At 42.2% G+C, this 24,079-nt stretch overlaps 1 protein-coding gene across 1 annotated transcript in view; it reads right to left on the bottom strand.

Annotated features, from left to right (window-relative positions):
• The window catches only part of si:ch211-26b3.4 (connector enhancer of kinase suppressor of ras 2), a 748,930-nt gene that overhangs the window by 527,398 nt on the left and 197,453 nt on the right, over positions 1-24,079 (bottom strand). The window contains exon 3 of the mRNA XM_041195459.1: positions 3,792-3,994. Coding sequence (XP_041051393.1) covers positions 3,792-3,994 — 203 coding nt within the window. The remainder of the gene's footprint in view (positions 1-3,791; positions 3,995-24,079) is intronic.

The raw sequence follows: 24,079 nt of genomic DNA, 5'->3' as shown, positions 1-24,079 counted from the left end.
GTAAAATGTCCTCTTTCCTACCCACTACCGTACTTAGTGCAAATCTGGACGATTCCGCCCAATTTCCTCCTCATCCGAGGAGACATCCAGCTCCTTAATGTCTCCCTCAGGCAACACATCCCCGCTTTCCAGCATAAGGTGTGCAGGATGCAGCAAACAATGATGATGCAGGACACTCTCTGTGGCGAGCTGGAGTGCCCTGCCTGACCGTTCAAACATCGGAAATACATCTTCAGGTGGCCAATCATTTACTCTATTAAGGACCTTGTGGCAGAATGTGCTATATTGTATCTCTCCTCGGATGCACTCTGTGGATGACAAACTGGAGTCATTAACCATGTCTTCTGGGGGTGCCTTTTGTCCTCCAGGAGCCAATCTGCTAAGCGCCAAGGTTCGTCAAAATTCTGTGGGACCTGCGAGGTCAAGAGGTAAGAGTCATGAGAGTTTCCTGCATACTTAGCACAAACATACGGGATCTGTTTTCTATGATCACAAATTAGCTGCGATGTTCAGAGAGTGAAATCCTTTTCTATTAATGAATCTCAATAGCTGCTGCCAGGGAGCTCTCAAAGCCACATGTGTGCTGTTGAGAGCACCCTGCACTTACGGAAAACCTGAGATCGCAGCGAATCCCACAGCTCTGGGAGCCTGGTTTGCGTCATACATGCGGAACTTGACGTAATGGTGAGCTGTATTGAAAAAGGCCTCTGTCACCTCCCTTATGCATTTGTGTGTCACCGATCGTGATAGTCTACAAAGGTCCCCTGGAAAAAAGGTTCACTGCGGTGGAAATCTTCAGAGCAACTGGCATTGGATACCCTCCAAGTCCATGGGGCATGAATTCCTCACGGAGAATGGCAAATGTGAATTACTACATCCCTAGACAAGCAAAGGCACCTGCGGCACTGTCTTTCTCTCATCTCCATGTATGAGCTGCGTCTTCTAAAGACCCTTAGTTGCACGAAGCATCTTCACAAAATTGCCCCCTCCTCGGCAGCATCTGGGACGCCCTGGGGCCCTGCTGACTCTTGATCCTCAGGGCAATGGTCTTCCTGGAGCTGTACCAATCGGTGACGGGCCCTTCTTCTCCTCATTTTGATCTCAGCTATCAATGAGGCAGTGTTGCCTGCAGCCTGCACTCGCCACTCCTCCTTGTTTCTGTGAATGAATACAATTGAGCAATCATTGCAACTTCCCTTTGAATGGTCTCTCTCCTTCTCCAAGCCAGGAATCCAGTCTCAAGCCCTTGGCCTGCCCTCATCCCCAGGCCACAGGTTAATAACATCATTATTGAGATTCACAGATGGCTGAGCATCCTCCTTAGACATGGCTACACATGTAAAATGAGAGTCTTCATTAGGGTCAATATACCCATGTACCATAATCCCCAGTCAGGCAGCTTGCCTCCCGTAGCCTAGACAATAACTATCGATACCCTAGCCTTGTACTTATGTCATGACTGTAAACATAGTGCCCTGTAAGCCATGACCAATACAATGGGAACATTGAGGCTTGTAGTGTCTACTTAGTTTCTGTGGAGCAACCGTAGCCCTTGATTGTATGATCCTCCTTTCCTGTTCACATGTCTCTGTGATTATCAGGTGGCCATTAAGACCAAATGCACAGCAACACTAAAACTTAATGGATTATCACCTGAACGCGCACCATTACTAAAGGAGCAAAGTGTATCCCATTGTGCATTAGACCCTCAAATTCAGCACTCAGCTGAACCCTGCTCTCCATGGCTTCAGCAAGAAATTAATAGGGTGCCCCTTCAATTGGCCCAAAATATTTGTGAACTCCTCCCCACTCCTTGAAACCACTCCCATATCACTTTTTTCAAGCTTGTTTTCCAACTGTGTCAATGATCACAGAAGGTGAGCATGGTGCTCATTAGATTTGTAAATGCGACCGTTTCCAATCTTCCCCTATCACCCACTAATTTCCTCCCAACCTCCTTTGCAGTCACCACCTCTTAATTCCCGTCCCTCCCATAGCTATCCAGCTTCCCCCTGTTATATCTGACCCCATAATTGTACATGTTGATATTCCTGTTCTCCCTGCTGATCCCTTTAATGTTGATCTCCCCATGCCCTTTGTCAATCTGAGTCCCCCATTCTCGAGACCACATGCACCATTACTTTTCGAGACACCCCCATGAGACCATCCAATACCCCTCCATGACGTTTCAGCCACCAACATACAGAATACAGATGCCTCCTGACATGGCCCGTACAGTCCCAGGACATCCTCTTAAATATTCACCCAACAGCATGGCCTGAACCCCCAGGACGGTCTCTTAAATATGTCCCGACAGCCTTTCACTCTTCCCATCTTTTCCTTGCCCTCTCAGCCCCCTGAGTCCTGCCTCTGTCTCACCCTTTCCCTCTGTTCCTTGCTCCTCCCAGTCCTGCCTCCATCTCACTCTTACCCTCTGGTCGTGCCTCCCACGCCCAGCCTTGGCGCAGCTTGTGCTATAGGCACCTGATACGTAGCAGTGACAACATAAAAGTCACAGATGAAATGAAGCTCACCAGATGGGCACCACTTATATACAATTGTAAAACAGACTGTTCTAATTATCCGCTGGTGGGGAACTTAATTTAGAGAGGGAACGTTGATTCCAGCAAGGTAGCCTTTTAATGAGCACTTATTAGATGCTAATGAATGCAAATGAGGTTCCCAACATTGCTCAGCAGGAAACGCAACCCGCCTTTTATCCGCCTTAAGAGTTGGGAGAACAAAATTCCAAACTATGTTTCCGCCAATGGGAAAGTGATTTTTTTCATTCACGTCAAATTAATTGCCCCTGCCCGCCACAATTCCCGCAGCTGGCAGGAGTGTAAAATTCCATCCAATGGCTTTGTTCTCCCTAGTATTTAGATGGAGGGAATTTTGCTCACCCGGTACTGAATGGTGGACAAGCAGTTGACAAATCAGAGGCAGTGGTGGGGTCAAGGGAGACTGTGGGGAGTTAGAGCTGGGAATTATCACTGTGATGAGGAGAAATTACTCCACACGATGGCCCGTGAATCTTTGGAATTCTTTACTGCAGAGGGTTGTGGATGCCCCGTCATTGAATACATAGGCTGGGTGGGACAGATTTTTGGTCTTGCAGGGAGTGGACGGGAAAAACAGTTGAAGCCCAAGGTCAGCCATGAACATAGTGAATGGTGGAGCAGGCTCTGTGGGTCATATGGTCTATTTCTGCTCCTATTTCTTGTGTTCTTGTGTGTACATGTGGAACCTGATGTGTTTTTGGATGACATAGCCAAGGGGCAGCATGCGTGAGAAATCAGAGAGGGCCAAGGATAGCTCCTTGGGGACAAAAGAGATAATGGTGCAGGAGCAGAAAGAGATTCTCTAGCTATGAATGGATAATTATGAATGGTAGCAAGTGAGGGCAGTCCCATCCAGCTGGATGATAGAGGAGAGGCTTTGGAGGACAATGTTGATGGAGGAGGATAGTGTGGTTAACTGTGTCAAAGTCTGCATACAGGTCAAGAAGGATTGGGAAGTCTAGCTTACCACAGTCACATTACATAGTATGTAATTTGTGGCTTGACAATGACTGTTTCAGTAGTGTAGCAGAGATGAAAAACTTACTGGAGCAACTCAAACATGGAATTGCAGGAAAGACGGCCATGGATTTGGGAAGTGACAACATGTTTAGGGACTTTGGAGAGGACAGGGGCTTGGAGGTAGGGCAGTTGTTTTAATGATTCAGCATTCCAACAGGTGGGCAGACATTCAATGGTTATTGGTAATTCAGAATAATATCAGCAGGGTACCTGTCTAGCCAGGCCAATAAGCTCTTGGCAGCACCAATGAGGTCAACCACTGAGGTAAGGAAGTCATTCGGCAACCTTCTGGAAGCCCTGCCATCATAATGGCCACTCCTCCGTCTGCCTGTTATAAAATTCTGTAAGTTTTTGGCTGAGGCATTCAGCTTGTGGGAAAGTGTTCTGAGGTTTTCGGTCTCTAGTCCATAGTTCTGTAAGGGTAAAAACATAAGTATTAATAGTTGGTGCATCATATCGTTTACCATAAATTTTACTCCATAAGGGAGTCAGGTTCAGAAACACAGAAGGGAAGAGAGAACTTGCATTTATATAGAACTTCGCAGGACATCCTAAAGACTTTACAGCCAATGAAGTACTTTTGAAGTAAAGTCACTGTTGTATCCAGGGAAATGTGCAGCAGAACTGCACTGAAGTTTTAACCAAGATTAACTGCCCAAAATTCTGGAGTTTCATAACCTTCTCATGGATGCGTGAGTGGTACCAAAACATTTTAAGCTTGCTCATGGTAGATAATCATCTTATTTTTGGCTCAACTCTTTAAAACCTACATTCTGTTATTCTCTTAAGCTGGTGTACATTTCTAGCAATTGCCAGGGATTCTCATCATCAACCTTGTTGGGGACCATTGCCGTGGGTCTCCAGCTGTAGCTTCCTGCTGCATTAGCCTGTCTCACAGCTGCCAAACTAACGCCATTGATACTGGCCTCAGACGTGAGTTGGGTCCAGCCTCTTTCGAAGAGGCTCGGAAGTTAAAATGGTCCAGGTCTCACATCAGCAAGCTGGGGTGAACTTGATGCTTGCCTTTTCCTCTCCATGTTCGTAGCATGTCCTGAGTTATAAATAATTTTATATTTTACCAATTAGAATGGGGCTTCAGGCTTGCCTGCAAAAAGCTAAGAGCACAGTTCTCTCCTGGCCCAGGGAATTTCAGTTGAAGTTTGGCAATATAAATTAGAATAAAAATAAGACATCCTTGTATAAAAGGAGTTGAGACTGGAATAATCGTAAAACTACTTTTTTTTTAAATTAGAGGTTTAAGAATGGATGTTAATAATATAAAATCCAATACCCCAAACATCAGACTATCTTATTTTGACAGTATCAAAATAGCCCTTAAACATTCATTTGCTTTCCCAATTAATCGGGGTAGCAAACAATCACAACTGCTTTCTAAGGTAACATTATATCCTCTCTAACAGAACTCTGTTAAGACACACACTGCAATTGCCATTCAGTCACTGATCACAGAAGCACTTCAAGATAATTGGTCCATGATTTTCAGATTTGGAAATGTGCTGAATGTGTAATGCAGCATCAGTCCCTCCTTGGACTTGTCTAGTAGCCTCGGGCACAAAAGCCAATTGCTACAGTTACCCTCAAAACTGCAAATAAAGCAATTAAAACTAGGGAAAGGGGTCACAGGTGAGTTGATGGTTGTACAGGAATCACTATTGTGTAGCAAGGACAGCCTGCCCTGCTCCGATGTTACTTTTCCTTTCTCCATTCTGTCTGCACTGCATCAATGACCAAAGCAAACACTCAATTCATATGGAGTCTGGTGGTAGTAGTTAAATCAATATTAATTATTACCAAACAAGTGCAGCACATACAGTTAAAGGCTATTTACTCTGCAAAATACTCTGCTAACTGGCTTCAATTTGATCTGCCCTACGTTCACTTAATTGGTGTGCAATCAAACTACAGTATTCCATTACAGTTCAATGTAATAATACATGCACAATGTTGAGCAGTGATAATTACCATTTTGATAATATGCTAGTGGTATGTAGTACTGTACACTATTGTACACAGAACGTAATGGGAATACAGTGAATGCTGGTGTCCAAGTTGCTTGTCTTTGTGGGCTGCTTTGAAGTTGTGATCGGCGAGTTTCAGGTGTTACAAATGAAGCTTCCATTGATTTGCATAACACCAACAGATCCTGGTGTACTTAGATGGGATCTATTCACCAAGCATGACCAACAGCACTAAAAGCAGCCCACAAAGTTAAACTGGACAGCAACTAGCAAACAGGAAATATAGGGCTGAGTCTTATTGGTCCCTGGATGACAGGAAAGGAGGCAGCAGGGCCAGTAAAATAGTGGGGAGCCACTGTGATACAGTTTCTCTATTCCGCCAGTTAGGAAGTTTCACAGCAGTAGGCGGGAGGTGGGCTGCAAAGTGGATCAGCGGCCTGTTCCATGGAGGCGGACAACCAATTTGCATAATTAAAAGCCCTATTAAACATCATTTAATAGGGTCGCCAACAGCAGGGTGGTTCCCTGCCATATGAAGAGGCTCCCAGCCTCATGGAGGCAAAATCCCTGCGCCAATCTGGGGGGCCATCAAAGCTGGAGGCTCCATGGCTCAAAGAGGGAGCCATAGGAACAAAAGGCAGCTCTTGTGGCCCCAACAGTCCCCCTGAAAAGCGGTTTCCCTTCGTCCCCTCCTGCAGTAAAATTGCTGCGCCAGTCCCCTGCTTGCGAGAGTGAGCTCGGGATCCAGTTTTTGGCTGAATGTTGGGGTCCCAAAGCCCACAGTAAAAGTCAGCCCATTGGCTCAAATGGAGCTGAGCTGCCTGAGCTTCGACAGCCAGAGCCTGGTTGTCCATGGCCTGTGATTTGGACACTCCTACGCAAACCGATGATCTCAAAGCACACATTAGAAACGCTAGCATTCATCTGAATCTGCAGAGATGCAACACAAATAAAATAGAGCATTTTTCAGGCATTATGACACCCATTTTGAGAATATGTTAAAACAATAAATGAGGAAATCCGACATTTAAATGAGTCTCTGAATACTTTACATTTCAATTACTGGCTCAGAATGTGCTGCCAGCTTCTAACTGTAGTCAAGTGTTTGAAATGTAGCAACAACTTAATTTTTAATGGCAATTTATATGTTCCCAGACTTAAGATGGTCACTGGTAATGGGAATACATAAGCTGGCAATAACTATTATTGACAAATAAAATTGTTATGAACATCAGTGTAATACAACAATATAATTATAATCAGAATAAATTGCTTTGATTTTGTGATCTGAATAACATAAAATGGTCTATGCAAATAAATTTATGACCCCTTCCCATTCACCAAGACCACCTTGTTCAGTTATAACATTCCACTCAAATCCTTGCAGTGGTGGCATGACTCTCACCCCAAGACCTCTTATCATTTCAGCTCCTTATTCCTCACGTACTTTTTCTCCTTTAATACCTCTTCCTCCTCCATCTCCTTCAAATCCCTTCTTAGTCACTCAAAAACTTCCATGCCAGAATCTCTTTCCAACTCTGCCCCTCAGTTTCTACACCAAGGTACTCAACATGCTCAAGAATTTCAGCCTTTATCAAAATTCCCTATTTTCTCCTCTTTTCAAGTGTATCTTTCCTTTTGTCCTCACTCATTATCACCCTACAGTATTTTCTCACTCATGCCAACCCCTCCAAGCCTAGTCTTCATACCATCAAAGGTTTTAATCATGCACTTTAGTATTTTCCACATCTCATGCTTTACATCCAAATGCATTATCACTTCTGGATTCTATTGAAAGGCGAGAATAATTCCAAGCTAATCTGTTCAACAAGAAACTGTTCCTTTTGGTTCTCTTTCTCATTTCCTTCTGACATTATCTCTATGTCAAATCCATGAAGCTCATGGGGCTGGATTTTGTTCTCTTTGGGCGGGCGCAGCAGGCGGGCCTGGGAGCAGCCACGAAACTGACCGCCGCCCCTGATCGGGCCCCAAACGCAATTTCATGCTGGCTGGCCAATTAATGGCCAGCCAGCGTGAATCTTGCACTGAAACGCTCAGCGCTGCCTGGGTGGGGTGGGGGGAGGAGAGTGAGCGCAGAAGAGAGCACATGCACGCGGGTGAGCTCAGTGAAAGTTCCCTGAAGGCATAGAGCTGCCTCAGGGAGCTGAAGATTTCTAACATTAAAAGTAAAGACTTTAAAATTAAGGTAAACATGTTCCCTCATGTGACTCTGTCACTTGAGCGGGGACATGTTAAAAGCGAGAATTAAAATTTTTTATCTTATTTTTAATTAACATCGGAAACCTCAACCAGGTGGATGAGAGCTTTCCTCAAAAATTCAAAGGCCACTTGGCCTTTTCGCCTGCCTGCCAACCGTAAGGTTGGATAGGCAGGGAAAGGTTCACTTTAATTAATTTATTAATGGGCTGAACAGCCCTCTTAATTGTTGGCAGGTGCGTTGCTGACTCCCGCACATGCCCGCCGACTGAAATATCGCACGAGTGCACGATGATGTCGGGATGCTCGCCTGAGCATCACTGCACGCTATTTGACGCTTGTGCATGTCGGTGAACTGAAAATCCAGCCTGTGGCATTTTTCATCTCTAAGATTGAGATTATCCTTGCGGGTTGATAATGATAATGCTGTTGATGTGGTCTACATGGACTTCCAAAAGGCAGTTGATACAGTGCCGCACAACAGACTTGTGTGCAAAGTTATGTAGCTCATGGAATAAAAGGGACAGTAGCAACATGGATAGTAAATTGGCTGGGCGACAGAAAACAAAGTAGTGGTTAATGGATGTTTTTCAAGCTGGAGAAAGGTTTGTAGTGGAGTTCCCCTGGGGTTGTGTTGGGACCCTTGCTTTTCTTGATATTTATTAATGACCTAGATCCTTAGGTGTACATTGCATAATTTGCAGATGATACAAAACTTAGAAGCATGTGAACTGTGAAGAGGATAGGGTAGAATTTCAAAAGGACATAGACAAGTTGATGGAATGGATGAACAGGTGGCAGATGAAGTTCAATGTGGAGAAATGTGAAGTGATTCATTTCAGTAGGAAGAACATGAAGAGATAATATTAAATAAAGGGTACAATTCTAAAGATGACGCAGGAGCAGAGGGAACAGGGTTATATGTACATAAGTCACTGAAGGTGGTAGGACAGGTTGAGAGGGCGATTATAAGGCATACAGTATCCTAGGCTTTATTAATAGGCACATAGAGTACAAGAACAAGAAGTTATGTTGAACTTGTATGAGACACTGTTTCGACCTCAGTTGGAGTATTGCATCCAATTCTGGGTGCCATACTTTAGGAAAGATGTGAAGGCACTGGAGAGAGTGCAGAAAAGATTCAGGACAATGGTTCCAGAGGTGTGGAATGTTAGTTATGAAGATAGATTGGAGAAGTTGGGACTGTTTTCCTTGGAAAAAAGAAAGCTCTAAGGAGATTTGATGGATGTATTCAAAATCTTGAGGGGCCTGGACAGAGAAAATAGGGAGAAACTATTCCTGCTCGTGAAAGGATCAAGAACGATAGGGCACAGATTTAAAGTAATTAGTAAAAGAAGAAAAACCAAAATGAGAAAAATCTTTTTCACACAGCGAGTGGTTATGGTCTGGAATGCACTGCCTGAGAGTGTGATGGAGGCAGGTTCCCTTGAGGAAATCAAAAGGGAATTAGACAGTTATCTGAAAAGGAAGAATGTGCCAGGTTACGGGGAGAAGACGGAAGAATGGCACTAAGTAAATTGCTCGTTCGGAGAGCCGGTGCAGACGGTTGAATTGCCTCCTTCTGCGCTGTAAAAATTCTGCAATTCTGTGATTACCTTTAGAACACTGTGATAAAAGCAAAATACTGTGGATGCTGGAAATCTGAAATAAAAACAGAAAATACTAAAAAACCTCAGCAGATCTGGCAGCTTCTGTGGAGAGAGAAACAGAGTTAACGTTTCGAGTTCGACTGAAATCATACGGACTCAAAACGTTAACTCTGTTTTTTTCTCTCCACAGATGCTGTTAGACCTGTTGAGCTTTTCAGCATTTTCTGTTTTTGTTTGTGCTTTTAGTCTGTTTGTTAAGGTTTTAAAACATGAAATCGTGCTCTGTCATTATTTCAGCTATCAATTGGAAGTTCAAATTTCTTTTGAAAAGCTAACAATCTCTATGGGGATCGTGATACTTGTCACATCCATGGTGTCTTCTTCTAGCATTGCCTTATGGCCATATTTACTCTCTGGTGAATAGTGCTAGGACAGGTCAAGGGATCAATATAATTGTAAGTTGATGTTGTATGTTGAAATATTAGCCAATCACATTGAAGTTGTGTCAAGTTTGTTCCAAATGGTTTAACAGCTGCTGTGCAATAATAACCCTCATACTTGCAGACACATCATTTATAGAGGTGTGATGCTTGGCACTATAACTGTCATTGTTTACCTTCTTCCAATAGGCATTGCCAATTTAAGAATGTAAAAGCAAGAGTCGTGTTTAAACCACAAGATTAAATCTCCAACATGGAATTATATCTTGAGGATAGAAGATTAAATGACAATCTAATTGGGTGTGTTAGGATGACTGAATGGTCAGATTCATCCTGTGGGAAGGATCCAAAACAAGAAGGCATAATGTAGAAAATAGAGTGAGGTCATTAAGGAATGAAGCCAAGAAATAGACAACAGGCATGAAGATATTACAAATATTGTAACTGTATTTTTTAAAATGGACACAAAAGCTTTTAAGATGGCCGTCAGCATATCATCTGACTTTGACAAACTCAGCTCCAGACAGTCCTGAAGCTCAAGCAAATACCTAATTTTATATGTGGACAATCACAGCCACTTGTGAAATTCACACATCCTTTTGTTTCAGGATGAACCATCAACAAACAGGACTAACATACCAGCAGATTTGTCTTTCTGCTTCACCATCGACAATTGAGACATCGAAGCCCAATGGGTAGTAGAAATATGAAATGGATCTCATTAACCTTTCATTGTATTGTGATGGCTTCTCATCCCAAACACAAAGGCCTTGGCTGTCTCAAAGACTTTGGCTATTTCAAACTCCAAGTTTGAAAAGCCACAACAAAGGATGTATATCAGACTAACACACCATCTCATTTGGAAAAGGACTTTGAAATTGCAACAAGTCACATGGGTAAGGCAGCCATGTTTGTTACCCGCTTTTAAAAATAACAGCAGAAGTTGTTCTGAGACAGAAAGGCCATGACAGATACCATCTGGAAGCCCAGTTGCATGGCAACTATGCAGCCAAGCTAAAACAGCTATACTTTGAAAGTGGGAGAAGGACTCTGCCCCCAAACTGTTCTGCCTTCAAGTTCACTGAGAGCTGACTTCCTGGCAATTCAACTACAAGAGACCTCACTGAGCTCACTGAGAATCCTCTGCTTTTACAAAACGTCTGCTCCAGCTAAAGCATCAATTCATCTAAAAAACTATAGGCCTGCTAGGAAATAGACTAAAATAATTCAAGATTGTAATTGTATTGTTTTTTCTTTCATCTGAATCTAACCTTTGTGTGTGTGATAGTGCGTGAGTCTTGCATTTTGAACCTTTGGGACAAGTGTATGATAATAAATAATGTCTTTATTTTTAAATTCATAAAAGCTTGCCATTGGAATCATTTAAATTGGGAGAAATCTCTCAGAGGGTAAGAAAACACACTAACCTCACACATTAAAACACTTTGATCACAGACAACAATAAAACACATAAACTCTGTTCGTAACACATACCTTCACACAAAGCGAAGTAGAAATCTGGATCTCTCTCCACCAAATGTTATTGAGGATAGGTCAATTGAAAACTTCAAAACTGAGACTGATCATTTCTTTAATCAGATAAGGGTATTAAGGTATATGGAATCACAGCAGGTAAATGGAGTTAAGATGCAGATCAGCTATGATTTAATTGTACGGCGGAGCAGGCTCAAGAGGCTGAATGGCTTACACCTGTACCTATGTATACAACACAGGATGTACTAATCAGTTTAAGACATATCTCATGAGTGTTTTTAGATGGAAAAGGAGAAACTAAGATAGTGTATAGGTCAGCTATTTTAGCATGCATTTTTGTGAAGGATAGACTGTGTTAGTGTATATTAATTGCATTTAATTGAATTGTGTTTAATTGCAGGTGGTGGGCCTTAACTGGGGTTTCAATTAAGCACATAAAAAAAGACACTTATTGAAACCGTGGTGAAGTGAATGCTTGTAATATATAACACTGTAAATAAAAGTAAGACTGAGTAAAGATTGGCTTCAGTACAATCCTTCACCAACTGTCTAGCTAGAAGATAACAAATTAGTTTCTAACAGTGACACAGTTAAAATTTCCATCTGACTTAGTCCTTAAAAGGGCTGCTGAAAACCTATTCTTGATTTAAGGATAGTAAACTTGTCAGGTTTAGATAACCCTTAATTCCATAATTTAATTAATATATGACACAAACATATTTCTGCATGTTAATTCTGCATACTTAACACTATGAAATACAATGAGCGGATGAAGTAGGTGGGGAGGATAGTTTTCCAAATTTAATTTCTTGTCAGGGAACATGGGCTTGCCAGTCTGCCATATGCAATTGAGAAACCAATTTCACGAATGAAAATTCTAGAGGAATTCACATTTTAGTCGTTTGGTGGTACAGATTTGAGTATTGCTGAAAAAAGAGACATGCCGTCGAAGTTTTTTTGTCTTGCACTCATCAGGACAGTTTGCAAGAATACCAATAGTAAAGGGAGCAACAATTTGCATGTCTCTTTTTTCAGCAATTCCCATTTTCCAAATATAAGTCACTGGCCCTGTGGACTTATCGTTCTACATTTAAATTATTTAATAACTTAAAATGTAATTAAAACACAGGCATCATGGGCAAGTCCAGCATTTGTCACTTATCCCTAATTGCCCTTGAAAAGGTGGTGGTGAGCTGTCTTCTTGAACTGCTGAAGTCCATCAGATTCCATATAGTTAAGTCAAGATGGTGTGTGGCTTGGAGGGGAACTTGCAGATGCTTAAAAAAATTAAGAATCAATAAATAATCACATTCATGCCCTAAAAGGTTTATAAATTTCCAAGTGAATCTAGGAGAAGATAGAATCTGCAAAATAGCCATTTCCAGGCTTGCATCTTTGTTTCATCTTTTTTTCATTAATGTTGGTAGATCTCCTGTGTCTTTGCTCATGGATGTTCACCAGCCTGGAGTTCAGTTACTGAGTTTTAAAAAGGCCTGCCTCTGAGCTCTTGCATTTCCTATCCATGCTCTGCAGAATCTACAGAAGCCATATTCAACACCCTGGGCCCAATGCTGTCTTTTCGTCCCAACTCAGGCAACAGAGACATTTTCCTCAGTGGTTCTTAGTGCCCTAACAAATGTGGAAGAAGAAAACTGACAAATTCAAACAGGATGTTTACAACCAACACTTTGTGGATAGAGGTTGTGCTTTACACAGCATCAATACCAAGTTCAATGAACTTTTTGAAGAGAAGGGAGTTTCATATTAATTGGTGCTAATGTGTTCCAGAATCAGTCAGTCTTACTGTTCAGTACAATCACTGTTGCTCTACAAAAAAGAACTTAAAGAGCTTGCATTTATGTAGTGCATTTCATTACCCTAGAATGCCCTAAAGCACTATACAGCCAATAAAGTACCTTGGTGTGAAGTCACTGTTGAAACATAGGAAGCACAGAAGCCATTTTGCACATGGCAAACCCCCACAGACAGCAGTAAGATAACGACCAGATAATCTGTGTTTAATGGTGCTGGTTGAGCATTAAATATTGGTCAGGACTCCTCTGAAGGAGAACGCCCCTGCTTTTCTTGAAAATAGCGCCAGTAGCTCTTTAATGTCCATCTCAACGTCTTACCAAAAAATGACATGTCAGTGCAACACTCTCTCAGTAGTATCCAAAATGTCAAAGCAGTGTTCTGACATTATTGATGTGAGCTCTGCATTCATCATCTTGTTTCCATCAATACTCTTTAACTCTTTCAAAATAGGGGCACAGTTAATTCCTTTGATATAAATGAAAAACATTTGCCTGAAATCTAGTGTGTCCGCTTATTCATTTTTTGATTGCTTTTTAGTGAACATGGAATTTGGGCTAATCAGGAAACTTTGTGCTCTAAGGACATATTGGGCATTCTTCCATGATCTACAGGTGCACAAGGTGCAATTTTTTTACTTCATTGCAGATAATTTAACATAAAGCATGTTCTAAGTCTTATCTAAGCAAAGATATTCATAACATCAAATGGATAACACAACAAAGGACTGGAAATATAACACAAGCTAATTCCAAACAGTCATTCTGTCAGCAAACATATTCACAAGTAGCTCATTTCAGAAACTGTGCTGGGATTTTCCCAGGAAAGTAAGTGGGTTTGCATGTGGGTGGGTAGTTAAATCCCCTGAGATTGACATTGGGTTAGAATCCAGGTTTCTGCAAGGCAGGATTAAAGGCAAGCAGGGAACCTTTGGATCTTTCCATTACATTATTCAGAGGTAGTTCAGGTAGTTTAGAAGCCAGTTAAAAGTTGGTTTAACCCTCAATTCCGATTTCCCAGATAGGGTACTTGTTTGTCAATCTGTCAATTCACCAGGGTCACTGAGGCAACTATACAGTGGGAAGAGCTTCTCCAGTGAAACTGACAAGTTTGTATTGAAGAGCTCCAGCCTTGTCCATTGAGAGACTGCTGTTCATCACACTTCTTCTCTCAGATAGTGCTTTCACTGCTTGGCAGGTGATTGCTAACTTCTTGGAAAGCACTTAACCTGTCTAGTACTTAACTCAGCTTCAGCCGCACTTCCCTGCTGCCAGCCTTCATCACAGCATGGGAGCAGTTTATGCAGCTCAACCTCCCACCTCTGATGAGGGGCAAGAGCAGAACCCACATCACCACCAACATCTCCAGCGGCATTAGCGGCCTTCTTCTAGACCTCCATTAGGCATAGGAGATGGGCACTGAGATCCAGCTGGAAGGAAGCAGGAATCACAAGGCAGACTCTGTCAACATATCTGACATCTGCAGCCTTCTTAAATAAGACCTTCTTCCTAGTGGAGCAGGTGAGCATGTATTACCAGTGATCAACACCACGTCCCCCTCACCCTTTTGCCATTGTTGTGTGCTTACTTCTCTTGCAATGAGTGCTGTGAATGATCATAATGGTTTGTGTGGAGATGAAGGAAGGACATCACCTGTAGAGAGTGACTGTGAGGCATGGGTGTGAAAAGGCAATTGGATGAGGGTGTGTGAGTGTTGGTGGTTCAGATGGGGCTGTGAGGAGATGCAGGCAGAGAGAAGAAAGAGTGCAGCCACAAGGTGTGTTTGTCAAATGAATGCTGTGCAGGAGAATGACGAGCAACTCAGAGGGTGGGGCTTGGCACCTGAAAGTGTAACGTCACTCTCCTGTCATGCCCTCCTGAGGTCCTGGATCTTCTTGGTGCACCACCTCCAGGTAGGAAGGTCAACACTTCTGCTGCTGACTTCCATCCATGCCTGCTTGGCTAAAGAGCTTGTCCTCTTCCTCTTATCCTTGGGATCCCTTCACCTCACTGCAGTCCCTCAGATCCTGCAGCATGACTTCCAGTTAAGAGTGAGAGACCCAGGGAGCAGCTTCCCAGGTCTCCTCTCCATTCCTGTTACTGCAGCCCCAAAAATCCAAGTGCTGGTAAGCCCCTTAAACACATGTGGTGATCCCTTTAATTAGAAATCCTTCTTTTGACAGGATACACATCATCCTGCCTGCCATCCCCTAATTGGCTGGACAATCCACAGAAGGGATGCTAATGCCATGGCTGAGTTAAAGAGCCACTTCAAGTTGAGCAAATTAGGGAATTGATACTCAATCTGCAAATGGTCCCAGCATTCAGGCAGGGACTTATCCCACACGATTCCTTCCTGTGTTCCTGTTAATTTGTTCAATGTTCTTTGCAGGTGATTTCCATACTTGCAACTAATCATACAATTTTCTAATGGCAGAGTTTCCACATGGGCAATGTGATAACCCACTGCTGTTTTTTATTATTCCCACTCTCCCTACTTGGATCAACTCCAAGATTCTGGGATTTTCTCTGAAGGCATCCAAAGTGTAATTCACATTCTGTTAACAGTCACAAGGATGTTTGAATTTCAAAACAAAAACAGGAACAGAAATACCTGTAAAATCTCAGCAGGTCTGGCAGCATCAGCGGAGAAGAGCACAGTTGACGTTTCGAGTCCTCATGACCTTTCAACAGTACTAAGTAAAAATAGGAAAGGGGTGAAATATAAGCTGGTTTAAGGGGGGTGGGGGGGGGGGGTTTGTTGGGACAAGAAGCCAGTGATAGGTGGAGATAACCGAAAGATGTCACAGACAAAAGGACAAAGAGGTGTTGAAGCTGGTGATATTATCGAAAAGAATGTGCTAATTAAGAGTAGAAAGCAGGACAAACAAGGTGCAGATAGCTCTAGTGGGGTGGGGTGGGGTGAAGGAATACTAAAAAGGCTAAAAGATAGAGATAAACAATGGGTGGAAATACATTTAAAAATAATGGAAATAGATGGGAAAAGAAAAATCTGTATAAATTATTGGAAAAAACAAAAAGCAGGGCGAAGAAACGGAAAGGGTGTGGGGATGGAGGAGGAGAGTTCATGATCTATAATTGTTGAACTCAATATTCAGTCCGGAAGGCTGTAAAGTGCCTAGTTGGAAGAAGATGTGCTGTTCCTCCAGTTTGCGTTGAGCTTCACTGGAACAATGCAACAAGCCAAGGACAGACATGTGGGCAGGAGAGCAGGATGAGGCGTTGAAATGGCAAGTGACAGGGAGGTCTGGGTAATGCTTGCGGACAGATCGAAGGTGTTCTGCAAAGCGGTCACCCAGTCTGCGTTTGGTCTCTCCAATGTAGAGGAAACCGCATTGGGAGCAACGTGAGTTGTTGGAGCTTGCATTCCTTAGCACTTGAGAGAAAGAGAAAAAGTTTCTTGTTGAGGCGTCAGATGAGACGAAGAATAAAATGAAAATGGGGGCACGCGCAGCTTTGAAAAAGGGTGCGGTGGTGCTGCTGGAGGGAGAGGTTGAGTGTGTTCATCTGGTGGCGCATGGCACTGAGTGTGGATCTCAGAATGCGACGGGAACAGCAGTCCGAGGAACATTGTATGTCCCGGAGATACCTATAATCCTGGGTGGGTTCGAAACGAGGGATGGAATTTCAGTTGAAATTCCATCCCTCAGGTCTATCCACAAGCATTACCCAGACCTCCCTGTTGCTTGCCATTTCAACACTCCACCCTGCTCTCATGCCCACATGTCTGTCCTTGGCTTGCTGCATTGTTCCAGTGAAGCTCAACGCAAACTGGAGGAACAGCACCACTTCTTCCGACTAGGCACTTTACAGCCTTCTGGACTGAATATTGAGTTCAACAATTTTAGATCATGAACTCTCTCCTCCATCCCCACACCCTTTCCGGTTCTTAACCCTGCTTTTTGTTTTTTCCAATAATTTATATAGATTTTTCTTTTCCTACCTATTTCCATTATTTTTAAATGTATTTCCACCCATTGTTTATCTCTACCTTTTAGCCTTTTTCGATTCCTTCACCCCACCCCACCCCCACTAGAGCTATTTGTACCTTGTTTGTCCTGCTTTCTACTCATAATTAGCACATTCCTTTCAATAATATCACCACCTTCAACACCTCTTTGTCCTTTTGTCTGTGACATCTTTCGGTTATCTCCACCTATTACTGGCTTCTTGTCCCAACAAACCCCGCCCCCCCCCTCCACTCCCCTTAAACCAGCTTATATTTCACCCCTTTCCTATTTTTACTTAGTTCTGTTGAAAGGTCATGAGGATTCGAAACGTCAACTGTGCTCTTCTCCGCCGATGCTGCCAGACCTGCTGAGTTTTTCCAGTTATTTCTGTTTCTGCTTTTGTTTTGGATTTCCAGCACCCACATTTCTTTGCTTTTATCTCGATGTTTGACTTTCTTCAGGCTTTCAACAACTGAATACAATATTTTAACCAGGGCTGGCAGCCAGAGCCTTGAGCATTAACTATGTGCTTATTAAAATGATAAGCTCATGAGCCTGCAGTAGTCAGAAGGCAATTAATTATTGGTCTTTGAAACCTAATGTTGATTTGGCTCACCATTGGACTATTTGCGATTCAACAGTCCCTTAGCTACATCCCATCACCCAACACCATGCTGGGATTAGATGTTAATGTGAAATAAAAATCTCAGGTCAGTGAGAGCCAGCAAAAGGAACAATAAATCTTCAAAAGGTGCAAAGATGTAGCCACAAGGCACACAGTTTACTCGTTTTGTTTGCATTTGTATGCTAATCACTGATGATGATGCTGGGAAATGCAGTGGATTTTTTTTCTCTATTGCTGTCAGATTGCACATGTATCAAACACTCTCAGCTCAGGCCTAGCTTTATTTGCCAAGTGCTCCTGTTAGGCCACACAGTCAGGCAGCACATATTGTCGGTGTGTATGGACAGCTGCAGTTGTTAATGAGCTGCTACGAAGTGTGACTCAATACCTGGACACTTGGCTGATGAAACTGCAAAAGCTGCAAAGGGAAGGTGGCAAATTGGTATCCTTGGAAGATCAAGCCGGTTGGAGGGCCCTCCACATCTGAATCTATTTTGAGGCTGTTGAGAAGATGGCCCTATGTATTAAAAGAACAGTTACAGCACAGGAAGCCATTCAGCCATTGTGTCTGTGCTGGCTTTCCAAAGGAGCAATTCCCTGCCTTCTCCTAGTAGCCCTGCACATTCTTCCTTTTCAGGTAATAATCTGGTTCCCTCTTGAATGCCACGATTGAACATGCCTCCACCATACTCTCAGGCAATACATTCCAGACCTTAACCACTTGCTGCATGAAAAAACATTTCCTCATGTTGCCATTGCTTCTTTTGCCAGTTACCTTAAATCTGTGCCCTCTGGTTCTCAATAATCCTTCTACCCAAAGCAGAAATTGAAAGGAAAGAAAGACATGCATTTATATACTGCCTTTCATGACCTCAGGATGTCGCAATGCGTTTTTATAGTCAATGCAGTACTTTTGAAATGTAGTCAGTTGTAATGATGGAAACATGGCAGTCAATTTGCATACAACAAGATCCCTCAAACAGCAACGTGTTGATGACCAGATCATCAGTTTTAGTGATGATGGCTGAGGGATAATAATTGGTCAGAACACTGAGGAGAACTCCCCTGAGTTTCTTTGGAATAATGCCATGAGATCTTTTATGTGCACTAAAGAGGGCAGGCAGGGCCTCAGTTTAATGTCTCATCTGAAAGACAGCACCTCTGTCGGTGCAGCATTCCTTCAGTACAGCACTGAGCCTAAATTTTTTGCTCAAGCTTCTGGAGTGGGACTTGAACCACAGATTTTAGATTATAAATAGGATTCCCACAAATATCAAGATGACCCCATCCCCACGATTTAAGATGAGGTGTGTGCCAGGGCAGACGGAAGCTCAGAATCCCACTCCTACGTCAATGTTGCTCGGGGACCAAGCCTCCAGATTGCGTGTCTTCTACTTCTGCAAGAAATGCTCTCAGAGACAAAATTTCCTGCAGTCACCAAGATTACTCTGTGGAAAGAAACACTGCATTTTAAAGCAATGAGATATAGTACAATTTGGAAGGAAGCCCAGGCTTTGCGAGAATTTGATAGTAGAATGGAGTCTTGGCAGGGTCGAGTGAGGGGGGCCGAATGTAGGTTGGGAAATCAAGCTGGTCCATCCCAGTCTGTTCACAGTATGTCACAAAGGAACTCGGTAAGATAAGGGAGGCTACATTGTTGGTCGAGGCAAGCCTTCGTTCCATAGTAAAGTTATGCAAACCAGTTCCCAAACTCTATTCCAGGTTCTTTGTTTTGTTTTGCAACTCACCTCACCCAAAAATCATGAATTAGTCCATTAGATTCTTAAAACAATGCTGAGCTGCTGCATAAACTTGAAGAAAGCACTGCTGTTTAATTATATTTTGCCCTCTATCTTAGTTTCCCTTGCTGCAGAACTTGCCATTTTAGCATTGAATATTTTTGTTTCCACAGTGCTTTACTACAATATTGCTCCGTGCTGTAGCAATAAAACTGGCAACAATCAAAATGACTGAGAATAGGGGATTTTTTCTAGTTCCCTAAAGGCCATAAATTGAAATGAGGAGGATGAGTTCCTGAGACATGATAACAGTCATTATGTGCAGATGTGCCAGTAAGCCCAAAACCCTAATAGCCAAGGTGATCCTCCTCCTCAGAGACCACCTTCAGTACCTCACTTCCTAAAAGATGGCAGCAATGCAGTATTCCATTTCCTGGAGGCTGAACAGCTGCCAAGGGTATGAAGGTCACTACTGTATTAAAGTTTTAAACCACTCAATCCTTCTACATCATGAACAACATCTAGCAAATCTGTTAACTGACTCCCAGAAAATTCATATTTGCATGTGGCAACATGTTCATCACTTTCCTGTGGAACGAATGCATCAGTTTAACAGGGATTAGGAATTTCCATGAGTGGAGTGCAATGCTCAGATTGTAGGGTCGAGATGTCACCTCCTAGCAATTAAGGTGCACTGACCTCTTTTGGGACAATGCCCTGCACTGTCAAACAATGTATCTCTTCTTGCATAACTTCTTAATGCCACATGTTCATTTTGCCAGCATACAAGTAGATTATCTGTCTCTGTGCCACTGAGTCACTTCAGCACATACTCTAGCCATGTCAAAAGTTAAACTAAAGTCCAGCCCTCCCACCTACTCAAGATATCCAATGGTACTATTCAAAAAGCTAAACAGAAATTCTTCCAGTTCCTGGCCAATATTTATCATTTGATCAATGCCAATAGAATAGAATATCTCTCTACTGTCTGCAGGGCCTTACTGTGCACAAATTAGTCACCATATTTGTCAACTGAAAATTCCACTTTAAAAGTACTTGATTGACTGGTATGCAATTGCAACATTCTGAGAACAAGAAGGACACCGCATAGATTAATTCATTTATTTTTTTTTTCTGCAACCGCTTGTATTTAAATGGGCACATCCCTTTATATGTGAATTTGGAGCTAGATTTTCCATATATCTCATTAGGGTGCCTGCCAGTATAAAGCTGAAACTGCATCGGGCACTTACCTTAACTATACCAATCAGTGGACCCCACAAATCTGTGTGCCATGTGCTAGTTTTTCCCTGCACATGTTTTGCTTGAAGTGCAAAATTGAAGCCAAAACATTCGATTTGGCAAATGCCAAAAATTAGCCCTGTATCTGACTGAACACTATAGATGAATTAGAGACAGAAGTAAAAACAGAGATAAAAACAAAAAAAAGGGCCAAATTGCCCAAACACTCCTTTCAAGTGAAGCAGCATTTCACTTGCATTTCCCCCAACTTAGTCTACTGCATTCGTTGCTTCCAATGTGGTCTCCTCTACATTGGAGAGACCAAACGTAAACTGGGCGACCGCTTTGCAGAACACCTGCAGTCTGTCCGCAAGAATGACCCAAACCTCCCTGTCGCTTGCCATTTTAACACTCCACCCTGCTCTCTTGCCCACATGTCTGTCCTTCGCTTGCTGCATTGTTCCAGTGAAGCCCAACGCAAACTGGAGGAACAACATCTCATCTTCCGACTAGGCACTTTACAGCCTTCCGGACTGAATATTGAATTCAACAACTTTAGGTCATGAGCTCCCTCCCCCATCCCCACCCCCTTTCTGTTTCCCCCTTCCTTTTTTTTCCAATAAATTATATAGATTTTTCTTTTCCTACCTATTTCCATTATTTTTAAATATTTTAAAATCTTTTATGCTCTCCTCACCCCCACTAGAGCTATACCTTGAGTGCCCTACCATCCATTCTTAATTAACACATTCGTTTAGATAATATCACCAACTTTAACACCTATGTGTTCTTTTGTTCTATTGATATTGACATCTTTTGATGATCTGCTTCTATCACTGCTTGTTTGTCCCTACAACCACATCCCCCCCCTCCACTTCTCTCTCTCTCTCTCCGACCCCCCACACACCTTAAACCAGCTTATATTTCAACTCTTTCCTGGACTTGAACTCAAGTTCTGTCGAAGGGTCATGAGGACTCGAAACGTCAACTCTTTTCTTCTCCGTCGATGCTGCCAGACCTGCTGAGTTTTTCCAGGTAATTCTGTTTTTGTTTTAGAGACAGAAGTGCTTTTTCTATGATAACTGCTTTAAAATCTATAATATTATATATATATAGGTCTATGATAACCACTGTATATATTCGCAGACATAATTGTTGTGCATCATAGTTCTGTGACAAAATTGAAGTCTGAGCAGTGTTCCAGCGTTACCCTAGTTTGGTAGGTAAGACTCTTTAATGCTTCACATTCCAATTTTGAGCAGCATATCTAAGTCATATCAAATATAACCAGCAAAGAAAGAACTTGCAGTTATATAGTGTCTTTCATGCCCTCAGGACATCCCAAAGAACTACACAGCTGAAGAATTACTTTTGAAATGTAGTCACTGTCGTTTCATATGAAATTGTGACAGCCAATTTGCACACAAGGCCCCACACACAGCAAAGGGATAACTGGTGTTAACCTAGGGATAATTATTGGTTAGGGCACAAGGAAAACTCCCTTGCTCTTCTTCGAATAGTGCAATGGGATCTTTTATTTTCACATGAGAAGGAAGATGGGGTCTCAGTTTTACATCTCATGTGAAAGTTGGCATCTCCAGCAGCCCACCTCTCCCCCCAAGTGCTTCACTGAGATGTTATCTGAAATTACCTGCTCAAGCCTCTGGAATGGGACTTAAATCCACATCCTCCTGATTCAGGAGGTGACTGTGCTATCACTGAGCCAAGGCTGATGGAGGTGTTGAAGCACAGCAGTCAAAGGAATGCAGCATGAGATTTTACTTGTGCTCTAAATCACCTCCACGACTACAACCAGATTGCACTGGTCTTGTAAAATGACTGTCAGTGGTTTCATCCTTGAACACAGACAGCATCATTTTTCAAGAGTGTTATTGATGTTACCAGTACCTCAAGGGTAATAAAATCAATTGTTCTTTCCAAGCCAGTATTAATTTTTTTCCAGTTATAGTGCTTCGAAAGTGACTTTGGGGACAGCCCGGAGAACTGAGTGTCCTCCAAGATGAGTGGGGTACTTTTTGGCTCAAGCAATTAACGTCCAAAGCACAACTCATTGCAAATGCTCAGGAAAAATGGTAGAAATCCAAAATGGTGAATCTCCATGGAAAGAAAACCATGCTATTAAAACAGTAGTTTTCAAACTTTTAATGCGAATACTGGCAGACTGCTGGGACTCCATGTTAATGCTGGGAGCCCAACATTCAAGAGAGGCAGTATCAAGAACTCAAGGTTAAAGAGATATTATATGGTTATTAATAATTACGCTATGACTTCAAGCTCCCAGTTAGGAGCCTTACTGATCAAGCATATATATCTGAATATAAATTTCCAACCATGCATTTAAAATGGTGAGAGAATCTGGGCAGTACATGCTTGCTTATCTAATATGCACCTTCAATGATTAAATGTACTTTCTGACAAAGAGGTAAGAGTGCTAGCATCAGAGCCAAGCTGACATTTACATAGAAAATATCAAAATTTGATAACAGATTAACAGAAATCCAATGAACTCACAGACTCCAGGGATTCCCCTCTAACAATTTCAATATTAATCTGTCTCTTTTATCTTCCAACTTAATAAGGCCCAAATTAGGATCAGGAAAGATATTCCTCTGTCTCACTCCCTCCCCCTCAATGCCTCTCCTCCCTTCCTCTTTGATATAAGTGTTCATAGAATGTTTCTAATTCAAAGCAAACAGAAGTTATAACCGCTTCTGTCATCGGTTGCTTGTCATGTCATAGATCTATTGTTTCTCCCTCATTCCTAAATACTCAGTTTAAGAAATGTAAACGTCACCTGATGAAAATTTTTACAATTTGTCCTCTGGCCTTTGTTCAAGTAATTTTGTGAAATAACATAAAAGAATCTGTAGTGGATTAAAGTGAAATATTTTTCAGTTGAGCTAACTAAATATTATTGATATTGTCTAGAAAACTGCAGGCACTGTGCATGTGTTCAGGCTGCAGGATCCATCTTTAGCTAACAGACTTCTAGGCAGCTCTGGACAGAAGTATTAAATACAAGCCCAGGATTCTGGTAAATGCTTTAAGTAAATACTTTAATTTTTTTTTTAAAAAAGCATTTCAAGATACCAAAGACAATTCAATGAGTAAAATAAGGTGACAATTTTGTTTGAAGCTTTATTTTAGGCTATTGAAATTAAGTATTTCTTTTTGGCAATCTTAATAAGCAATAATAGCTTAAGGGTACAGTAAGTTCGATAAGAAGAAAACCTTATGAGTCAGTAGGCAGTTTCATGGTTCAAGTGTATACGAATCTCTAGAGACAATTAAATTACACTACATTGTGAAAAAAAACCTTATGAGTTTACTGCATAACCCACTTGTGATT

Source organism: Carcharodon carcharias, chromosome 9 (assembly GCF_017639515.1).
Source record: "Carcharodon carcharias isolate sCarCar2 chromosome 9, sCarCar2.pri, whole genome shotgun sequence".
Lineage (NCBI taxonomy): Eukaryota > Metazoa > Chordata > Chondrichthyes > Lamniformes > Lamnidae > Carcharodon > Carcharodon carcharias.
Note: the sequence above shows the minus strand (reverse complement) of the source record. Positions and strands in the feature narration are given on the sequence as shown.